The sequence below is a fragment of the Diadema antillarum genome, unplaced genomic scaffold, assembly GCF_040938485.1.
Source record: "Diadema antillarum isolate AM-2024a unplaced genomic scaffold, OU_Dant_1.0 scf00000165, whole genome shotgun sequence".
Lineage (NCBI taxonomy): Eukaryota > Metazoa > Echinodermata > Echinoidea > Diadematoida > Diadematidae > Diadema > Diadema antillarum.
Genome location: NW_027271054.1, coordinates 1,233,553 through 1,251,823, shown reverse-complemented (window position 1 = coordinate 1,251,823; position 18,271 = coordinate 1,233,553). Strand labels below are relative to the sequence as shown.

The following is an 18,271-nucleotide window of genomic DNA, read 5'->3' as shown; positions in this document are numbered from 1 at the left end:
TCTGTAGGACAGAGTGATGAATGTTGTCTATATCTTCAGGCAAAAACCTACCCCTCGAGTCTTTGTGTTTTGTTCTTTGTTTTTGTCACTATTCATTGCCATGTCTTTCTCCATCCCCTACTATCTCTGTCTCTCTCATTTCATCTGCATCTTTTGATCTTTTCTTATCTCTTTTTATCTCCTCTGCCTCTTTGTATTGACAATGTCACGACTTCTTGCTCCATGACTCTGTTGTATATGTCCCTCTCATTGACTCATCCTATCCACCTCATTTCCCCCCCCCCCCCCCATATCCATCTCATTTCCCCCTCTCCCCACCATCCCATGTCCCTCTCATTCCCCCCCCCTCCTTTCTTTCTCTCCCTCACTGCTCCCCTGTATCCAGTCAACAACAACCAGCCCGCTGGGAAGCCATCCCAGGATCTGATTGGTCTGAACACCAACCCGATGACCGCTATCCTTCAGGCCCAGATGGCCAGCCAAACAATGACCACCCCACCTCCAGCCTCATGGGGCTCTCCAAATGGTGAGAAAGCTCTGAAAGGACCAGCTTTGCTATTTCTCATATTATTTTTTTGCCTTTTTCAATGTTGTTCCTTGCTTTGTATTGTCTAGCGCCTCATGTGATTGGAGAATTTGACTGCAAAATGAGTTAAGCACCATTTTTGATCATTTTTGGCTAAGCCCATCATCGGATGATGCAAAATAAAACCTTTCCAATGATATCTTACTTGCTGCATAACAAGGAATATTCTTCAAGTTATGATAAACAATATCCCATATTTTTTTATTATTTCCCATGTTTTTTAGCAAGTTTAATTGCAGATATCTTAAATTGACAAGAACAGATTTAACTCTTCTTGCGATCAAACTCGCCAGTTGTTCCAGTAATCGTAAGCACATTTGCATTCCACTGTGATACATTTGACACACATCCTGCTCAACAATACATTGATATACGACCGAGATGATTATAACAGTCACGGCCAGACATTGTATACAAACCGCTACACTCGTGTCTGGGTTTGTCTCCTTATTGATATGGATTCATGTTTACATTCATGTGCTGCAGCGCCCTCGTTTGTTTATCTCATGACAGACCACAGAGTAATGACTACTGTTATCATCATTGCCCGTCACGCCCCACACACTGAATGTAAACGTCCGCCATAATCTCTGCCTCAAAATCATGACAGTGACGGCAAATTTATCCTTGCAGCGTGAATTCTGCATTATCTGATAAGCATGACAGAATTATTTACTAGAATGACATTTGCTATCTCATTTATCATACATACGAACCACACTGTGTGATTATCATATCAGAATATACCGCATTGCAGACACCTAAATCACTTGCTTACCTTGATTACAGGAATTATACTTGACAACCAGAAGACTTGCACTCGCTGGAGGCTTGCTTGTCGTAGCAATAAATAAAGTGTGCTAAAATGGATTATAGATACGTCAATGTTCTGTATCAAGCAAGAACTTTAACATTGAATAGCCCACTAAAAGCTCCTCAAGGGAGAGTGTATACTGTACACAATCCATGACTGAATCATTCTGTGTGATCATGATTATCATGCTATTTCTTCATTAAAAACAGCAGCCATAGCATTTGAACAATGTGTCAGTGGATGTGTAGGTTCCTAGGGAACCATGCTAGCTGGAAAAGGAATGGGGAAATCATGTGTACATTCTTGTCATACTATGGCTGTATTTATATCGTTATCAAGGCATGAAAGATTGATGACTGTCGGTGTTATCATACCTCCTGCCTTTGGCAGATATGAAACAGTAACAGGAAACATATTCACACCGTAACTGGTAACTGAAGTTGTTTTGATGTCACTTCAGCTTTTATAGGTGTCCTGAGCTGTACTAGGATTAGTTACTGTTTATTTTCCTCTTACAATTGATTGTCATCAATGCACATTCCGGTGTATGATTATTGTCTACTACTATGAACTGCTTGGTCAAGTACTACCAAATCTGTCTTTATTATGAAGATCTTGAGTGAAGTCAGTGAGGCGTACATGTGGCAAATATTTCTCAACATTATCCTCTTGTTTACCTTGACATATTGTTTGCCCAAAAAAAAGAAGAAATAAAAGGAAAAAATTGTCTTATAATCATAGACGAGCAAGGGGAAGGAGCTTTCAGAAAAATGAAAAGACAGTCCTGAGCCCCATTTCATAAAAAGTTAATATGATAGCAACTCTTGTGGAGTGGCAGATGTCATGGTAATGAAAAGAATCCAGCTTCCTGATTGGCTGTTGAGATTTAGAATTCCATGGTAACTAATGTGAATGGATTATTGGATTGATCTAAAAAGTAGCAACAAAATTCTTTTTACAAGAATGCTGTAGAGTGGAGGCTTCTGCTAACTGTTTTTCAAAGTTTCTGTCAGTTTTTTTTCTTTTTTATATTTACTTGCACATACTTTGTACTGTATAGGCTGAAAACAGAAGAATCACTTTGATTGAGAGAGAGAAAGAGGGAGAAAAAAAATAATCTGTGAAAACTGGAAAATATAGATCTAAGATCTAATTTAGATAAAATAAATGGTCAGTTTTGTCAGGAAACTAACCTAAAACTTGCAGAGCTGACGTGGAATGCATATTTTCAGGCCTTCTGAGAAGTCTCCCCCTGGACTTTAGTGATGCATGGTCTTATTCGGTCAGCAAATAAATGGATGGAATATTAATGAGGATATAAAATATCTTACAAAAAAATTTCATAGGAGGAAGAATGTCTGCATAACAGCTAGAATTTTTGCAATCTTCATTTAAGACTAATTCGCCAATAGAAGACTGTGTGTCTGGTAAGACGCAAATCTATTCTTAGGCATTATTCATTTTAGACACCAGTTAAATTGGCTTCGAGCCAGTTTAACTGGTGTCTTCAGCGGAGCGGGGATTTTAGTTTACATGGACCTTTGATTCTATGACATACCTGTACAGCGTTTTTTTTTTTTATGATGTATTAGCTCATCTTGCTCATCAGTTCAATATCGCAAAGTATTTGATGATTGATTGGATTTGGTAATTATACCTCAGTTTTCCTTTTTTGTGCAAAGTTCATTTTACTTTGTACAATGAAATGGGATCATGCAGTTTCGGAGGAATTTTATTTCTTCTGTCAAGCATTTAGCATAAAAAAAATGAGAAGTGGAATTTATGATAGAATTGATGATTAGCATATATGTCAAGCATATTATGCAAGGCAAAGAAGGTTTAATGGCAGTAGTTGTTTAAAATGCATTATTTTGTTGTGGCAGAGAACTATAGAATGCTTACTTTAAAAGGCGGGAAAAATGGAGGCGAATGGCTTGTGTTATGAAAAAGATACATCAAGAATAACAATGATAACTTGAGAGACAATTTTCCCTTTGTGTTTATTAGTTGAGGTATATAGTGTATCATGATGTAAGATAAGCTGAGTTCCATCACATAGTGACCGTGCATGGCTGGAAGAGACCTTGCCTCCAAATGACTTCTTCCTCTTGTCCTTCTGACCACCACGCCAATTACGACCGTCCTAGCAGTCATGCGTAAACCAGTGTCCATCGACATCCCCGCTCCAGCCGTGGAGGCCAGCCGTTCGGCCCCAGCCAGTTTCGTCGACTCTTTCCAGCCCCTTGCTCCGGCAGCACTACCAGCCAGTACTGCATTCTCATCGTTGCTTGCTGTGACAAAAAGTTTGCTGTGTTGCGTAGTCCCGCTTGTAGAGATCTGTGTTGGGTTGCTGCCTAAGAATTGTGTCCCATGCATAGAGATTGGTGTTGGTCTTACGGTCTAGAGTTACCCTTTTATTCTTCCTTGTAGAGTGGTGATTGGTATTCTTTTGTGCAGGTGCTATCAGACAAACGTTACCATTTTGTTTCAGTTCTCCAGTGGTCTTGATTCAAAAGAAGGAGAAACCTCATCCCTCCCCCATGAAAAAAAAAAAAAAAAAAATACACAGAACCAAAGCATGGCAGTTCAATATATCCCAATGTCCATAAATTTCCATAATGACACCATGTTCAAAGTGTAGGGTTGTGTGATTGGTGTAGTATGGACTCCAATATCCCATTATATACCATCTGCCAGTTTCTATGAATTGTCATCAAAGTAATGCAATTTGCCTGATTGCTTTCTCCAACTTCTTACCTTTATCCAAATGGATGGTGGTATACACCCTAAGTGTAGTGTATATTTGTACTCTGTGTATGTGTTATGTTGGTGTTTCCATGCCTGCCTTTCCTGAGGTGTTAATTAGACTCCTTTCCAGCCTCCTCGGTGTATTTCCTGTCCCCTGCTTGGATGAATGATGAGGCTTCTACCCCCTTCCAAGGAATGCTCATTGTGAAGCAGTGAATTGTGAGAACGAGTTTCATCCTTTTTCATTCTATTGGTGAAGAAGATGTTGTCTTCCAACGCGCCATGCCTTCCTGTACGTACATGATTAGTAATTAGAATCTTCCCGGTGGCTTGAGTGAAGTTTACAGATATCTCCAGTTCCTTACAACTCTGTGGAGTGAAGTGATGCCAAATGTCTGGAGTAGCATTATCCTGTCTCACTGCAAGACAGGGAACAAAGCAACTCAAGTTCTACATCAGTATGCATCGGCACAAATGTCCAATTGTGAACCTAGTTTGTTGGGGATTGTGGGGAGGGGGCTAGATATGTAAAGTGATGTGCAAAATGATGCAACCCTCTTCATTAGGATCAATTCCAGATTTCAATCACAGTTTAACCCTTTGTCTGCTAGGGACTGTGGACAGTGTGTACAATGCTATGAGGTTTTTGTGAAAGTACACAAAGGATTTAATGAAATATGTCAGTGTGACTGCTGATTCCAAGGAGTTTACTGTAAGTGATGTTGTAATGAAGGAACAATTAGAGTACCGTTGCTGTTTTTCTGCTTGTTTAAGTTGACAGCCACCTGGGTAATTGTATCTTATTTTCCAAATACTGTAGATCTGAACAGTTGTCACATTGAAAAAGTTTGTGTTGTATATTCATGACTTATACTCAATTCTAAAAATTCTTTACCCGTATCTGGGACTATAACACAAGCTATATTTCTTGCAGTCATCAAATGTATGTTATGAATTACACAAAAGGTTAAAAAAATCATGTAATTAAATGCTTGTTAAGTAATTACCTAGGCAATCTAGTTTTAAGGTGTAATACACAGAAAACACAAGACAAAACAACACCTTATGTCTTTCCACTTCTAATGAACTTACCACTTTTCTCTTTCTTCCTGTTCTCTTTTATTCCTTGTCCACTTATCACATATCAAAACACTGACATTTGTGGAATTGATTTTCCCTTTTTTTTTTTCGTGAAATATGCTCCAAATACATTTTCCAAACGATGCATATCCCTCTTTGAGCCCACTTACTATATGTTGTCATTAATATGATTAAACCATTGGTTTTATATTCTGTACTCCTTTCTTTTTTTTCTCTGTGATTTTAATGGTTATTCCAAGTAGATGTCTCAGACTTCCCTGAACCATTGAACCCATTTGCCACCACCCAACCCACCAACCAAGCCCCTCTCGATGGTACCCAACCCTTGTTTGTTGCTTCGTTTGACGCACACCCCGAAAATGCCGGCAGTAAAGCTGACAATATGCCCCCAGAGAGCACTGTGGCTAAGAAGGCTGATCCGTTTGCAGGCATTGGGGATAAGCAGCACCTGCTGTCTATTGTTTCCGGTGGTAGTTCTACCGGTAGACAGGGAGAGCAGGGGGCACCCCTCTCCCCTTCCTGTGCTCCCAAGAAATTGACTCCTAATCAGTTGGACCCTATGTCTCCAGCCATCCATGATGCTAATACCCATCTCCTGACCGGTCAGTCCCAAGCTCCCAACTACACCCTGTCACTTGACCCAAGCTTGTCCTCCACACTTGACCCCATGACCCAACCATGCCGCCCTGTTAGCCCGAGTTACCCCCAGACTGTGGGATCGGTTAGCCCCAGCTTTCCCTCCGCCCTGGATGCAGCCCTCCAGCGCTCCCCAACTCGTGGCTCCGTGACCCAAACCTACTCCCAGTCTGTCAGCCATGCCAGTCCCGGCCTGTCCCCCGCCTTGGACTCCACCTCCCCCTGGTGTCCCTCCCCGGGTTCCGTTAGCCCCACTTACTCCCCCTCCCATGGCGCCGTGGCTCCCACCCCACACACCCACCCCTCCTCCCCACAGCCTCCTCGTCATCAGAGTGCCCACCAGTCACCCCTCGTGATTAACTCCAACTTTGCCCCCACCCATGCTGCAGAGGAGACGGGCCTCGAACGCCCCTGGGACCTCGACAAGTCTGCGGAGATCGAGTCCATCTTTGGAGCGCGCCCCATGACCCCAACTCTCTCGCTCAATACCCAGGCGAGAGCGCAGGCTCAAGGCACTGAAAGTAATTCACAGATTTGTGCTTAGTCCTTGTAGTCATGTAGATGTCTATAAATGTGGATCCCCCAAACTCTCCATCATAAGATCAGATGAGATATTATCCCCCTTCAGGCCCTCTTGTCCAAAATATTTCTTGTAGTCGTAAATTTTATACTCTCAGTGTTGGAGTATTTTCTCCTAACAAGTTAGTGTCCCTGTTACTGTATTGTCAGTCCGTGAAATGTGTGCAAAGTAGCAGCTTTTATCTCTCATGGTATATAACGTGGTGCCCATATTTTGCCATGGTGTTAATAGTCAGAGTATGTGTTAGGGGTCACACAGGGGCAATAGAATAGAAATGCAGCCAACAGATTTTTGGCTTTTTTAATTCAAGATACCAGTGTATCAGATAGAATTTCCGTTATCACTTTTGCATTTTTTCTTTTTTTTTTAGATAAGGGATTTCTAAAGCATCTACAGTCAAATTTGATTTGCACTGAACTTACACAAAATGACAGAAAAAAACATGTCAGTAAGGTTTCAATATATTCTGAAATACTTAAGTGGTACAGAAAAATGAAGAAAAATTGTTTCAGTGGTGTACCACATCACTCTGTTCTTATTTGGAGTCCTCATTAAAAACTGAATACTTCAATCTTAATCAAACTCTGACTAGCTATTCTTTCGGTGGTTTGTCTGAAGTATGTACTGTAATATAATTCCAAGTTACCAGTATTGGACTGGTTCCCCCACTGTGCCATTCTGTGTTTATTTCTTACTCTCCCAGTGTTCAGTATCCGTGCAGATTCCAAGAATAGTTATTAATCATTTTAATCTTTCCATGTTCATTTGTTAAGTACACCTTGCCAAAAGATGTAGTGATCAGTCAGTGAGCGTAATGCATTGTTCTGATTTCTATCCTGTGTGTTGGGTTCTCCCTTGGACATGACTAAAAGATATATGGTAGTTTAAAGTGGGTACAATAGTTGCGTTGGTCTGAAAGATTTGTTATGTCGCAGCCATAAACAAAGTTTTTTTTTTTGTAGACGGACATACCAGGCAAAATTTTTTGTAGACAAATACTTTTATGAAGACATCGTATTGTCACAGGCAAAATTAATCAAAAAGCTTTGATCAAGATGGCATCTGTATACGCTATACGCGTACATTTTTCGCATGACACTTTTTCGCGAGTGGTTAAATTCGCGATTGGGGGACCAGAGAAAATACGAAGTCGAAAGTGTGAATTTTCAACTTACTAGCAAATACGAATGATACTAGTTATACACTGCATGAAAAAAACTTACCAAACTCTGCGAACTAGTAAGTTAGAATTCAACATTTTTGAAGTGGTTAAGTCCATCGCGCTAGAACGAGTGGTTTGCGATAATGGATTGGCTCTCTACAGTATTCGTAAGTAGACGTGGACGTGCGTAAACAAGCTTAGCCAGTATGGTCTGTTCGGTAAGCCGTGACATGGTATACTAGTACTGAAATGTTCGTATCATCAAGGCAAGGGATTCATTTTGGAAGGTAATATTTTCGCGTGTTGTTAATTTCGCGAATAGCTCCCGACTCGCGAAATTCGCGAACATAAAACCCCCGCGAAATATATAGCGTATACAGTATTTGAATAATTACAAATATCTAAAAAAGTTGATTTTTGCCCTTACAAATGTATATCAAAATAAACAGGAGCAAGACACTATGTCAAAGAGTTATAGAATTCATATTTCTTTGCAGACACTTTCAAACTATGATGATTTATCTTGAAACTTTTATGTACAATGTACTTGTCTTTGCATTTTGTTTTCAAAGACAGTGAAACCCTTGTTTTCCTCTAGTGGTCCCATTTCCTCAGCTATCAGTATTTTACTACCAGTTAGTAACTATACCGTTGTCATTCTGGTCACCACTTGTGCTCATATCTTCAAATTATGACATTGTCCATATTTCTGTACATTTATACCAAAGCAATTAGTTCAGCCATGCCCGTATATGTTGTTAAAATATATGTGACATTTTCTTACCATAGTTTTTACACTGGTCTGATATGTCCTTTGATCTTCTAAAGCCTTTTCCTGTGAATGTTCTTCAAAGTTTTCCTCAGTGACTGGCATATTTTTGCATTTCATTGATTATGAGTTGGTTTCATTTTTCTTACTGCCCTCACACTGTACTAACATTTGTACTGTAGCAGAGCATTTCCATGGTGATGTTTCAGTGGTAGCACGCAGAAGATGCAAATAATATACCATGTGTATCGCTTTACGAAAAAGTGATACTGCATTTTAAAATAAAGAATGCAGAAAAAATTGCTGCAAAGAGTGATGGCAAAAATTTTTTCAGTGACAAAGAACCAAAGTCTTGGAACGATCATGAGAATAGCTTCTCACCAAGATAAAGATGTAATGATGGATTACTTGACTTAGAAGTATCCATTTTTTCAGAGTCACATGAAATGAGTTAATAAAATTTCCAGGTGCCTGAAGAATATACTACATGTCATTACTGGGACATAATGAAGTAATGAAATGCAAACCAAGCAGCTTTGAGCAGAAATCAATGTCAATTTAGTTTTTCAAATAAGTTTCTTGCTACAAACAAATGCATTTTGCATGTTTGAAGCTAAGAGAACTTGGAGAGAAAGTCTTTGGAGTCGGCAACCATCTGCTTTTCATATCAAAGTTTTGTTCTGTATACTAATGTGTCAAAAGTTTGGAAAAGTATGCCAAATTGATCAGGTATACTTCAAAGGGATGTCCCTATCACCATGGAAACGCAATGCCGCTACCTCTTTGTGGAAAGACGCAGAGAAGTGATGGACCTCATGATTAAAAGCCTTGCTGACCCATCTATCCAATCTCTCACAGCCCACGCTCAGCCAATTCTATCGTCTATGATTTCATCACCAGGTACCTTTGTGGGCGTGGTGTGCTCTGCCCGAGTGTTGCTTTCATGATGCTAGTCGGTGTTAAGTGTTTCATTTGCCCTTTCTTTCCTTTCTCTTCCTCCTTATACCCCCCCCCCCCCCCCCCCCCACCACCACCACCACCACCATCATTTGACAATCAGTACAGGGTCAAAGTTTCTCAGTGAGCTTTGCAATTGATCTATCATTGCCTTCAACCCTGCAATAGATCTATCATTACTTTGAGCTTATTACTACCTCACCCGCTTCCTAATAAGAAGCCATGAAAATGTGATGCATGCCATGCATGTAAATCTGTCTCTGATTTGATTGGCTAGTTCCAGTAGTGGGCGTGTATATGACACCAATCACTGATTGGCTGGTGCTTGGCGGTCCTTGGAGGATGAACACAAACTTGGCAATAGTTTTCACTATGGATGCTACTATGGACTAATCTATGGCTAGTATCAGAATGAAGAGAATACACACACACACACACACAATCCACACACACACACATGCACACACAATCCACAAACACACACACACACATGCACACACACGCAAGCACACACATAACTTCCCCCTCCTTCCCCACTGACCAATCAGAGAACAGTACTCAAGCTGATTACAAATTTGAAATTGCAAAGCTCATTGACTTGAGATCCTTTGACAGCTTACCATGTTACCCTTGTTGTTCTTATGACACCTGTCTGTTTTGGTGCTAATCATGTAGAGAACTTGTGTAGGCACTTTTAATGTACAGCTGTATCATTGGGACTGTTATGTTTGAATGGTTTGTATTGTACTATATATCGAATACTGGAAAGTATAATGTTATAAGAAAAGTTGCTGGCTTCATATCATTTTTTTTTCTTTTAGTATCTGTACAAATGAAAGTTTTAACGTTAACAAAAAAGAAAAAAACTTCCTACTCCCCTCCCCCTCCCAAAAAAAAAAAAACCCAGACATATAAACTTAACCTCAGTTATATTTGAATATTTTGAATAGTTACGGAGTCAGCAACAAGTGGTATGATAAGTTTTTATGATTTAATTTTTAATCCTTTTATAAGAGCATGTACATTACAGGGACTTGCTTATTGGGAACTATTATTGACATTATTCGTTGGTTGAGAATGAGAAGGGCGTTAAGTTGCCTTGAACACTATGGGTTTAGTGGCAACTTTATATACCCCTTATCATTCTCTCCTGATGAATTATACAAAGCTACTGTTTGGTGGGTTATTTAATTTCCCTCTATTGGATGCGGTTTCCATGTTGTTCAGTACCTTGTACAAGTTTTGCACAAGGGACGCCCAGAAAAAAGTACAATAGAGTAGTCTGAAACACTACATGTAGGTTAGAACTTGGTAGCAACAAAGCTTAGTTGTGGTATCTGTATAGTTTGTGTCAGAATAGTCATGGTTACTGCTCTGCGTATCCATCACAATCATGAACTCTGTAATACATCAGTTTGTTCGATTGTGAATAATCATCTTGAAACGTTCATCGTGAAACTAAGTAGCATAAGTATGAATGCGTCACAACTAGGAGGATTGATTTTCAAATGCAGCTGAACTAGCTATAAAGTACTCAAAAAACTTAGAAATCATTGTCTTTTGATCACTGTGGAAACGGTTTGATTTGTGGCATGAATGTGGCATGTTTTGCACTCTGCAGCTTGCAGAGATGTTCAGCTTATTCCAGGTAGAGATTTCAGTCATTTTCCTTGGATTTTGCACCTTAATGAAAGGATTTTCCTTATATAAGGAGACACTTTTCATGTAAATCTTCAGTGTATTGTGTGTAACTAGTTGTTAGACTCTTTCATTTCGGACATATGAATGTAAATGATTAATATATTTACAGTGTAAATATTTATGATGCAATAAATTGATTATGGGCACAATTAATTAATAGGTACAATGCATTAATCTAATTCAAGTTTCTGAACTGACGATGCAATGAATTGATTATGGGCACGATTGATTAATGGGTACAATGCATTAATCTAATTCAAAGTTTCTGAACTGACAGTCCTTTTCCTACAGGCGTTTGATGTATTTCTTTATTTCATCTTCTGACACAACCAAGAGATAGGGAACTAGGACTTTAGGGACAAAGATAGGTGGGTTCAGACGTAGTGTAAGATCAGAAATGGATGTGAGTTACAATAGGCTGTTGAAAACAATGCTCAAAGCGTAATGTATGAGCTGAAATTAATTTCAAATAGGACATAAATCAGGATAAGACAAAGCAGCAAAATTTGTTTGAAACTTTCTGACTTTCAGTCGTGTAAGTAGTTCATCCGATCAAGAAAGGTTGAGTACAGCATTGAGTCAGTTTTTAGTAGCTTGGACCTCTATGAATCCTTTACTTTCTTGTGTGGCGTTAGTAATATCACAGGAATTCTTTTCTATTATGGGTATGTACATACTTTATGTAGTTTTACACTGGCTGCTGACATTGTGCATAAAAACAGATTACAAACTTAAGTTAATTTTTTTTTTTTAGCATTAGTCTAGGTGACAACATCAATAGATAATTTACACTCTGTTAAAAGTTTGATTGCCATGGTAAAGTTTTTTTCTTGAATTGTTTGTATTTGATATCCTTATGTACCTACACATTTGCAAGGATATCTGCTTTTCCCCCAATCCACTTATTTCCCCCCATTCAACTGCCCATGAACCTTCCCATTCCTATTCCACCCCAAAGGTGTAATCGGGTATCCATTTTTTTCACCCATGTTGGGGGGGGGGGGGGGGGGGGGCAATACTCATTTATAGTGCAATTGTGAAAATGCTTTTAAAGTATGCCTATTCATTTCTAGCCCTTATTCATACTCTTTTCTCATGTTCTGATCCATTCAATCTTCCCAAAGCTCACAACTGATCCTCACCAGTTACAAATGATAAAATCACCCTTGTGTATTACCAGGTCAACGAGCCACATACAGACAGAACTGGCAGCCTCAAATACTTGCCCCACCTTATGAAGCTTATACAAAACTGCAAGCCATTGTGGTTAACCAGTTCTTCCAAGATATCTGTAACTACCATAGACAGCGGCAACTTTAACAACATAGCATCAGCCCCTGTGAACATACATCGCTTTCGTAGCTCATGGTTTTGTATATATTGTGCAACAGCACACAAAAGCTTAATTCAGGTGTCCCTGCATAGCAGAGACTCAAATTAGGCTAATCAAGCGGTTTGCTGCTGGTCAAAAAGGAAACATCCAGAGAAGCTATCAAAAAAAAAACAACAACAACAAAAGAAACATTGATTTGAAAGGAAATTGTTCTGGACATTATTTATCTTGTGTTATAGAGGCAGTGAAAGAGAGATTTTTTTTTTTTTTCCAAATCATATAGGTCAAATAATTGGAGCTGGTCCATTGCATAATTGCTAAAATGGTTTACTTTCAAGGACTGAAAAAGACCACTGTGCTCTGTAGCTAGTGTTGGCTCTCCATTTCACATTATTGGACTAATAAACCAGTGAGATCACATATAGTTGGTGGATATCTTGCATTTGAAGGGACTAGAAACTTTAGAGGGCGCTTTGCTGTTTCCACTGGGCTCTCATGTTCACCATTGAATCATACAGAACTGTGTCATGTGTAATAGTTGAAACCTCGAGGTACAGGGAAATATTAACCCAATGAAGACTAGTCCTGAGTATACTTGTGCAGGTATCTAGATGGGAAATGCATATCATAGCAAAATCAGCTCCTTGTCCTCAAAGGGTTTAATCATTGAAGGGCCACTCTTCATTCCTTACTTCGTGATGGCCATCCACGCCGCTATCATGTTGATACATCGTCATTAGCCTAGAATGTATCTCAGGTCTTTGTCTTAACATAGTGTTGAGAAGCTCTGACTCATGAGACCAGCTGTGGTGGAAGTAATTGCTTGTGTCCGTATCTGTAATTACCACTGTATCCCTTGTACATCATTTACTGGCATTGATTAGACTTCGAGTAGACAGCTTTAGTTTGTGGGGTGTTTATGGAATACTACAGTGACAGGTTCCTCTTTGTAGCTGCTCTCACAGGTTCTTGTGATGCATATTTTCCCCCTTCTTTTTTTTTTTCCTTCTTTTTAATCGTTAGAATGCAGCAGACTTCGCTGTGTGTATTTCTGGTGTCCAATTGTTATTGATGTTACATAGTACAGTTGCTGTACTCTACCTCTACTGTGTTAAGGTTTTTATTTGTTCATTTATTTTCTTCATTGTATGACACTGATTATTGTGATTCTAGTGAACTTTTCTCAATCCCTTTTGTAAGCCCTTGTTCCATATCTTAGTAAATATTTGACTTTATATCTATGCTATGCTATGTTATGTCCATGCATATTCATAGATAATATTTCTCCCCCTGGTATTCATAGCTTTTCTTCTCCCCCCCCCCCCCCATTAGTCTTGTGATAAAAATGAATGTCCCCCCCCCCCCCCCCCAAAAAAAAACAAATAAAAAAAATATATATATGTGTATATATATATATATATATATATATATATATATATAATATTTGATATTCTCCTGTTGCAATTTTATTTACATAAGCGATGAAGAATTGATTTATAGGAACATCCTGACAAACAAACAAGCAAATAAATAAACACATGCTGTGATACGTAAATGAGAATTTAAGCAGCGCCCTCAATGTTGAGTTCTCATTCATGACACTTCATGGCAGAGATGCCTTCAATTACCGCACCTATCGTATGTCAACTGTTAACATGTGTTTCCCTATTGGTGTATTTTGGGTTTTTTCTTTTCTGTTTTTTCACCAGCCAGTATTTGTGTGCTATGAAATGTACGATGTATAATGTATTGTATGCGCTTCTACATCTTGTTCATGTGTTCGAAGGGCTCCTTCACTTCAGGTTTCTCCTAAAAAAGCCAGTGTGTGCCTGCAAAATATCTGAGACCCTTTGGACCTCATCAGCGAGTCTTTTCCTGATGAGATTTGAAAATCACTGAAGACTACTTTCATGCAAAAGAAACAAACAAAAAAACTAACTGACTAACTAACAAAATATGTGTGAAATATGGGGCTGAAGGAAAAGCTGTCTGTTATGTATAATTGTGCCACAATAATCAGATTGAAGGATTGAAGCAAAGTCTTTTATATGCCAGAAAATATACCAACATTGCTTTCAAATAGATTTACATTCTGTGTAGATAACACAAATCTGCTCCATGTAGAACTTCGGATGGCTTGAATGGATTTAAAACGATGTCTGGTAAGTAAGTTTCGGACATGTACAGTCGTGACGACAGGGAGGAAAAGTTTTGGATGGGTTGATACGACAATGGTACTTCATCAAAGTCATCTTGACATGATCGCTCCTGTGTAAAAGGTTTGAGAGTGAGCCATGGCAAGTGAAAGGGGTTTCCCCCCATTTGCCCAAGTTGGGGAATCCCCCAAGTTTCCGTCTCGCCTCATCTCATGCCATTCATTATTTCCCCTGCATCTCATCCCCCATCTCACAGGCTTTGCAAATAATAACGATATCGGTGCAAACTTTGACAAGGCGTTCGGGAGTGGCATCGGAGGTGGCATGCAGCCAGCAGGTAAACACCCAAAATTGGGCGTGGTTGCATGCTGTTATGCAAATAGTAATTTCTTTCTTCTTTGTTGTTGGGGTTTTTTTTGTTCTTCCTCCTGTTTATTGCCTCTTTTTGTGTTTTTTTATCTTTATGTGTGTGTGTGTGTGTTTGAGGGGTTAGCAATGGGCTTTTAATGAAAGAAGAAAACAAAAAGTTAATGGCATATAGGAATGAATTTTGCCAACATCTTGTTTGCATTTGCCACCGTTTCTTCAAATTATTTCATTCATTGTAATTTGTTGTGGTATCTCTCAATCTTATTGTGTGTTGTTCTCTTTTTAATTTGGGCCCTAAAGGGAACCTCATCATGTTGATGCCACATATGCCTTTACATTGTGAAGTCAAAATTTCCCACATTCTCACTCACTTTCATCAGTGCTCTTGTGAAAAGTATAACTCAAAATGCAACCAGAACAAAGAAGAAAGAATTTTGCTCAAGTCATCCACACAGTTTGAATTGCATGACAGTGTGTGTTTGTGTATGCATGTGAATGTGAGTGTGTATTTTCATTAAAGGCACACAGACCCGGTGGTTTAGTCGAATGTGCACGGCGCAAGTTTCCTACAGAGACCTATCCTATCGACTCCTCTTTAGCGCTTATGCTGTGACCCATTTCCACGAGTCCGAAGAAGTCAGATCCACTGTAGTCAGTGGTCCGATCACAGTTCGGCTCATGATTCGGCTTATGATGACAGCTTTAGCAAACTTCTTCTGTGACGTCATACTAAGAAGCGCGCACCCTGGCATCACTACAGACTGCGTGACGCGCAGAAGACAACGAAGGCAACGTTATACATGTAGCAACACCTACACGCTTTACTCTTGATGACAGCTCAACTTTGGCAATCTTTGTATCATGCTAACGGTGATCGGCAGTATCATCCAACAGCGCCCCCGCAACCACCGGGTCTATGTGCCTTTAACTGAACTCGATATCTGTACTTACAAGTCTCAATACTGCCAATGCTTTATATTCATACTCTACCAATATCTCTGGTCTCCTGATCTTAAATTATGTAATGTCCATCGGTGATTCTACCCATATGTTAAGTTGTCTCCCAGTTTCTCTGTCCTAAAATCTCCACCAATATTTCTTTCAAATGTTCTCTTGAGCATATCGCTTTGTGTTTAAAGGGTGTGTACAGTTCTGGTCGAGGTGAGGATTTAGCTTTTAACATTTTGCGAGATATTCAGAAACCACTCCATGAGATGTCGAAGAGCATGCAATTCTAAGGGATATCAAAAGTTTATTCGATGAAAATCGGTTTTGAAGTGGCCGAGATATCCAAAAACAAGGTAAAACAAAGAGATCCTAATAAAGTTGTGGCATGTAGTCTTTTATTATTATCACTTTTTTGGACATCTCAGCCATTTGAAAACCAATTTTCATCAAATAAACGTTGAATCCTTCTTAAAATTACATGCTCTTTCATATTTCATAAGAAGTTTCTCATTATCTCACTTAGGTATGTTCAAAACATGAATTCCCACCTCAACCAGTACTGTAAAGTCCCTTTAATGTGGATGTGGCAAATATTCCCCAATGACTAAATGCTGCAGCAGTTTCTCTCTTTCTCCTCATCTGAATTGATACCTTTACCAATATCTCATCAATCTACCACTTTCACTTTTTCTTTCTCTCAGCCAATGTTTCTACGAGTATCTCAATATGCTACTACTCAGCCTCTCCCTTAATTCCTACCAAAAAAATTCCATTGTTTGCCATGATGTCATACCCAATACAGGGCTGCCAACTCTCACGTATTTTGGTCCTTTCTCACTCTAAAACTTTATTTCATTTGCATGCATTTCTATTGATCTCACTCATTTTGACTCCTAAATTATAGCATTGGCCTATGGGAGTCTCACTCTCAACTAGTTTCCAGCGTTAGCAGCCCTGCCAATATTTTGTACATCCTAGCAGTGTTCATGTTCCGTAGCCGCACCCTCTACCATATCTCTCTTGTATCTCTTTGCAGGCATGTCCCCAGTACCCCAGCCCAATGCTGCGGGTCTTGGGGATATTCTCCAGCCCATGAACACGCAAGCCCCGCCCCCGTCGCAGAGGGAGGTCATGGCGTCCAACGGCAGCAACGACCTGAACTCCACGCTCGTCAAATTGGCGACAAATCTGGACATCAAGGGTTCAGCATCACCCAAAAAGTAAGACTCAGATGTTTGAGATCCCGTAACTTGAAAGCAGAGGTTAGAGAATGAGAGAATTAAAAAATGAAAAAAATGCAGTAAATCGAATCAGTTATTTTGAGGGCAAAAATAAAGTTCACTTGCAGTGCACATCTTGTTGAAAATATGTAGTATCAATGTCATTTAAGTATTAAACTATTGAGCATGTGCAGTGATGGATGTGATGGATCTTTGAGCCTCAAAAAACAGCTACAAATATCAGGAAAAAAATGTGGCTGCCTTTTTGCTGCTTTGTCTGTCAATATGGTGTCCGTTCCAAACATTCGCGTCTTCTTTTATTGATTCCATTGATGCACCGAAGCATTGCGTGCAGCTGCAACTGTAGGTAGAAAGCATATTAGGTGAAGTAGATGCGCATGAGGGCTGAAATGCATCTGGAGTTTATGTAGTCTAGGCTGATGTGTGTGAGAGAGTGTGTGTGGATAGTTAAATTAAATGAAGTGTATTCATAACATTCACTCCCCATGCACATATTTGATGGGTTTAGTGCCCACCCGTGCACTATAATGAAATTATTGACTGTCACATGATGGAAGTTCAACCAATCACAAATCATGTTATGAGTACACCACATACACTAACCTCAATGATGCTGTAACCTTCTGCAAGTAACTTGTAGGAAACATTGATGACTGCTATTATATTCATTTTAAGCTGGAAATGGCATGATTTGTTTATGTGCCTTTTTATTCCTTCAATATATGCAATTGTGTGATGCAGTGAGCATTGGTGTTATATTTCTACTTTTTGGACTCAAATTGAAGTTTGCAGACAATGTTTGGCTGTAGTATTGAAGTTTATCTATCCTCCTGCATGCATGTTGTGGAAAAAAAAAATGAAGATATTTTATGGCTTTCACATATTTATGCGTGTTTTTAAAGCAGTGCATCAATTTTTATATATATTTTCTTATATATTTTCTTATATCATCCTGAATGAAACTGATGATTTTTCCATGCATTCTTGTAGATGTTTAATATTCTCAGGAATGTTTCCCGTTTTGAGTCCACATTGTCTTATTGTCTATCTCTACTGTTTGTTTTGACTTAAATGTCAGACCAGACTGTATGTGTCATGTGATTGAGTTTTGTATAAGTGGTTGATAGAATAAAAAGAATATCTCTATACAGAGATTGTGAATGCAGTCTG

At 39.2% G+C, this 18,271-nt stretch overlaps 1 protein-coding gene across 2 annotated transcripts in view; it reads left to right on the top strand.

Moving 5' to 3' along the window:
- LOC139722434 (phosphatidylinositol-binding clathrin assembly protein-like) overlaps window positions 1-18,271 on the top strand; it is a 123,341-nt gene that overhangs the window by 90,067 nt on the left and 15,003 nt on the right. For both annotated transcript variants that reach the window (XM_071633728.1, XM_071633729.1), the window contains 3 exons: window positions 386-526; window positions 14,800-14,880; window positions 16,897-17,080. In XM_071633728.1, coding sequence (XP_071489829.1) covers window positions 386-526; window positions 14,800-14,880; window positions 16,897-17,080 — 406 coding nt within the window. The remainder of the gene's footprint in view (window positions 1-385; window positions 527-14,799; window positions 14,881-16,896; window positions 17,081-18,271) is intronic.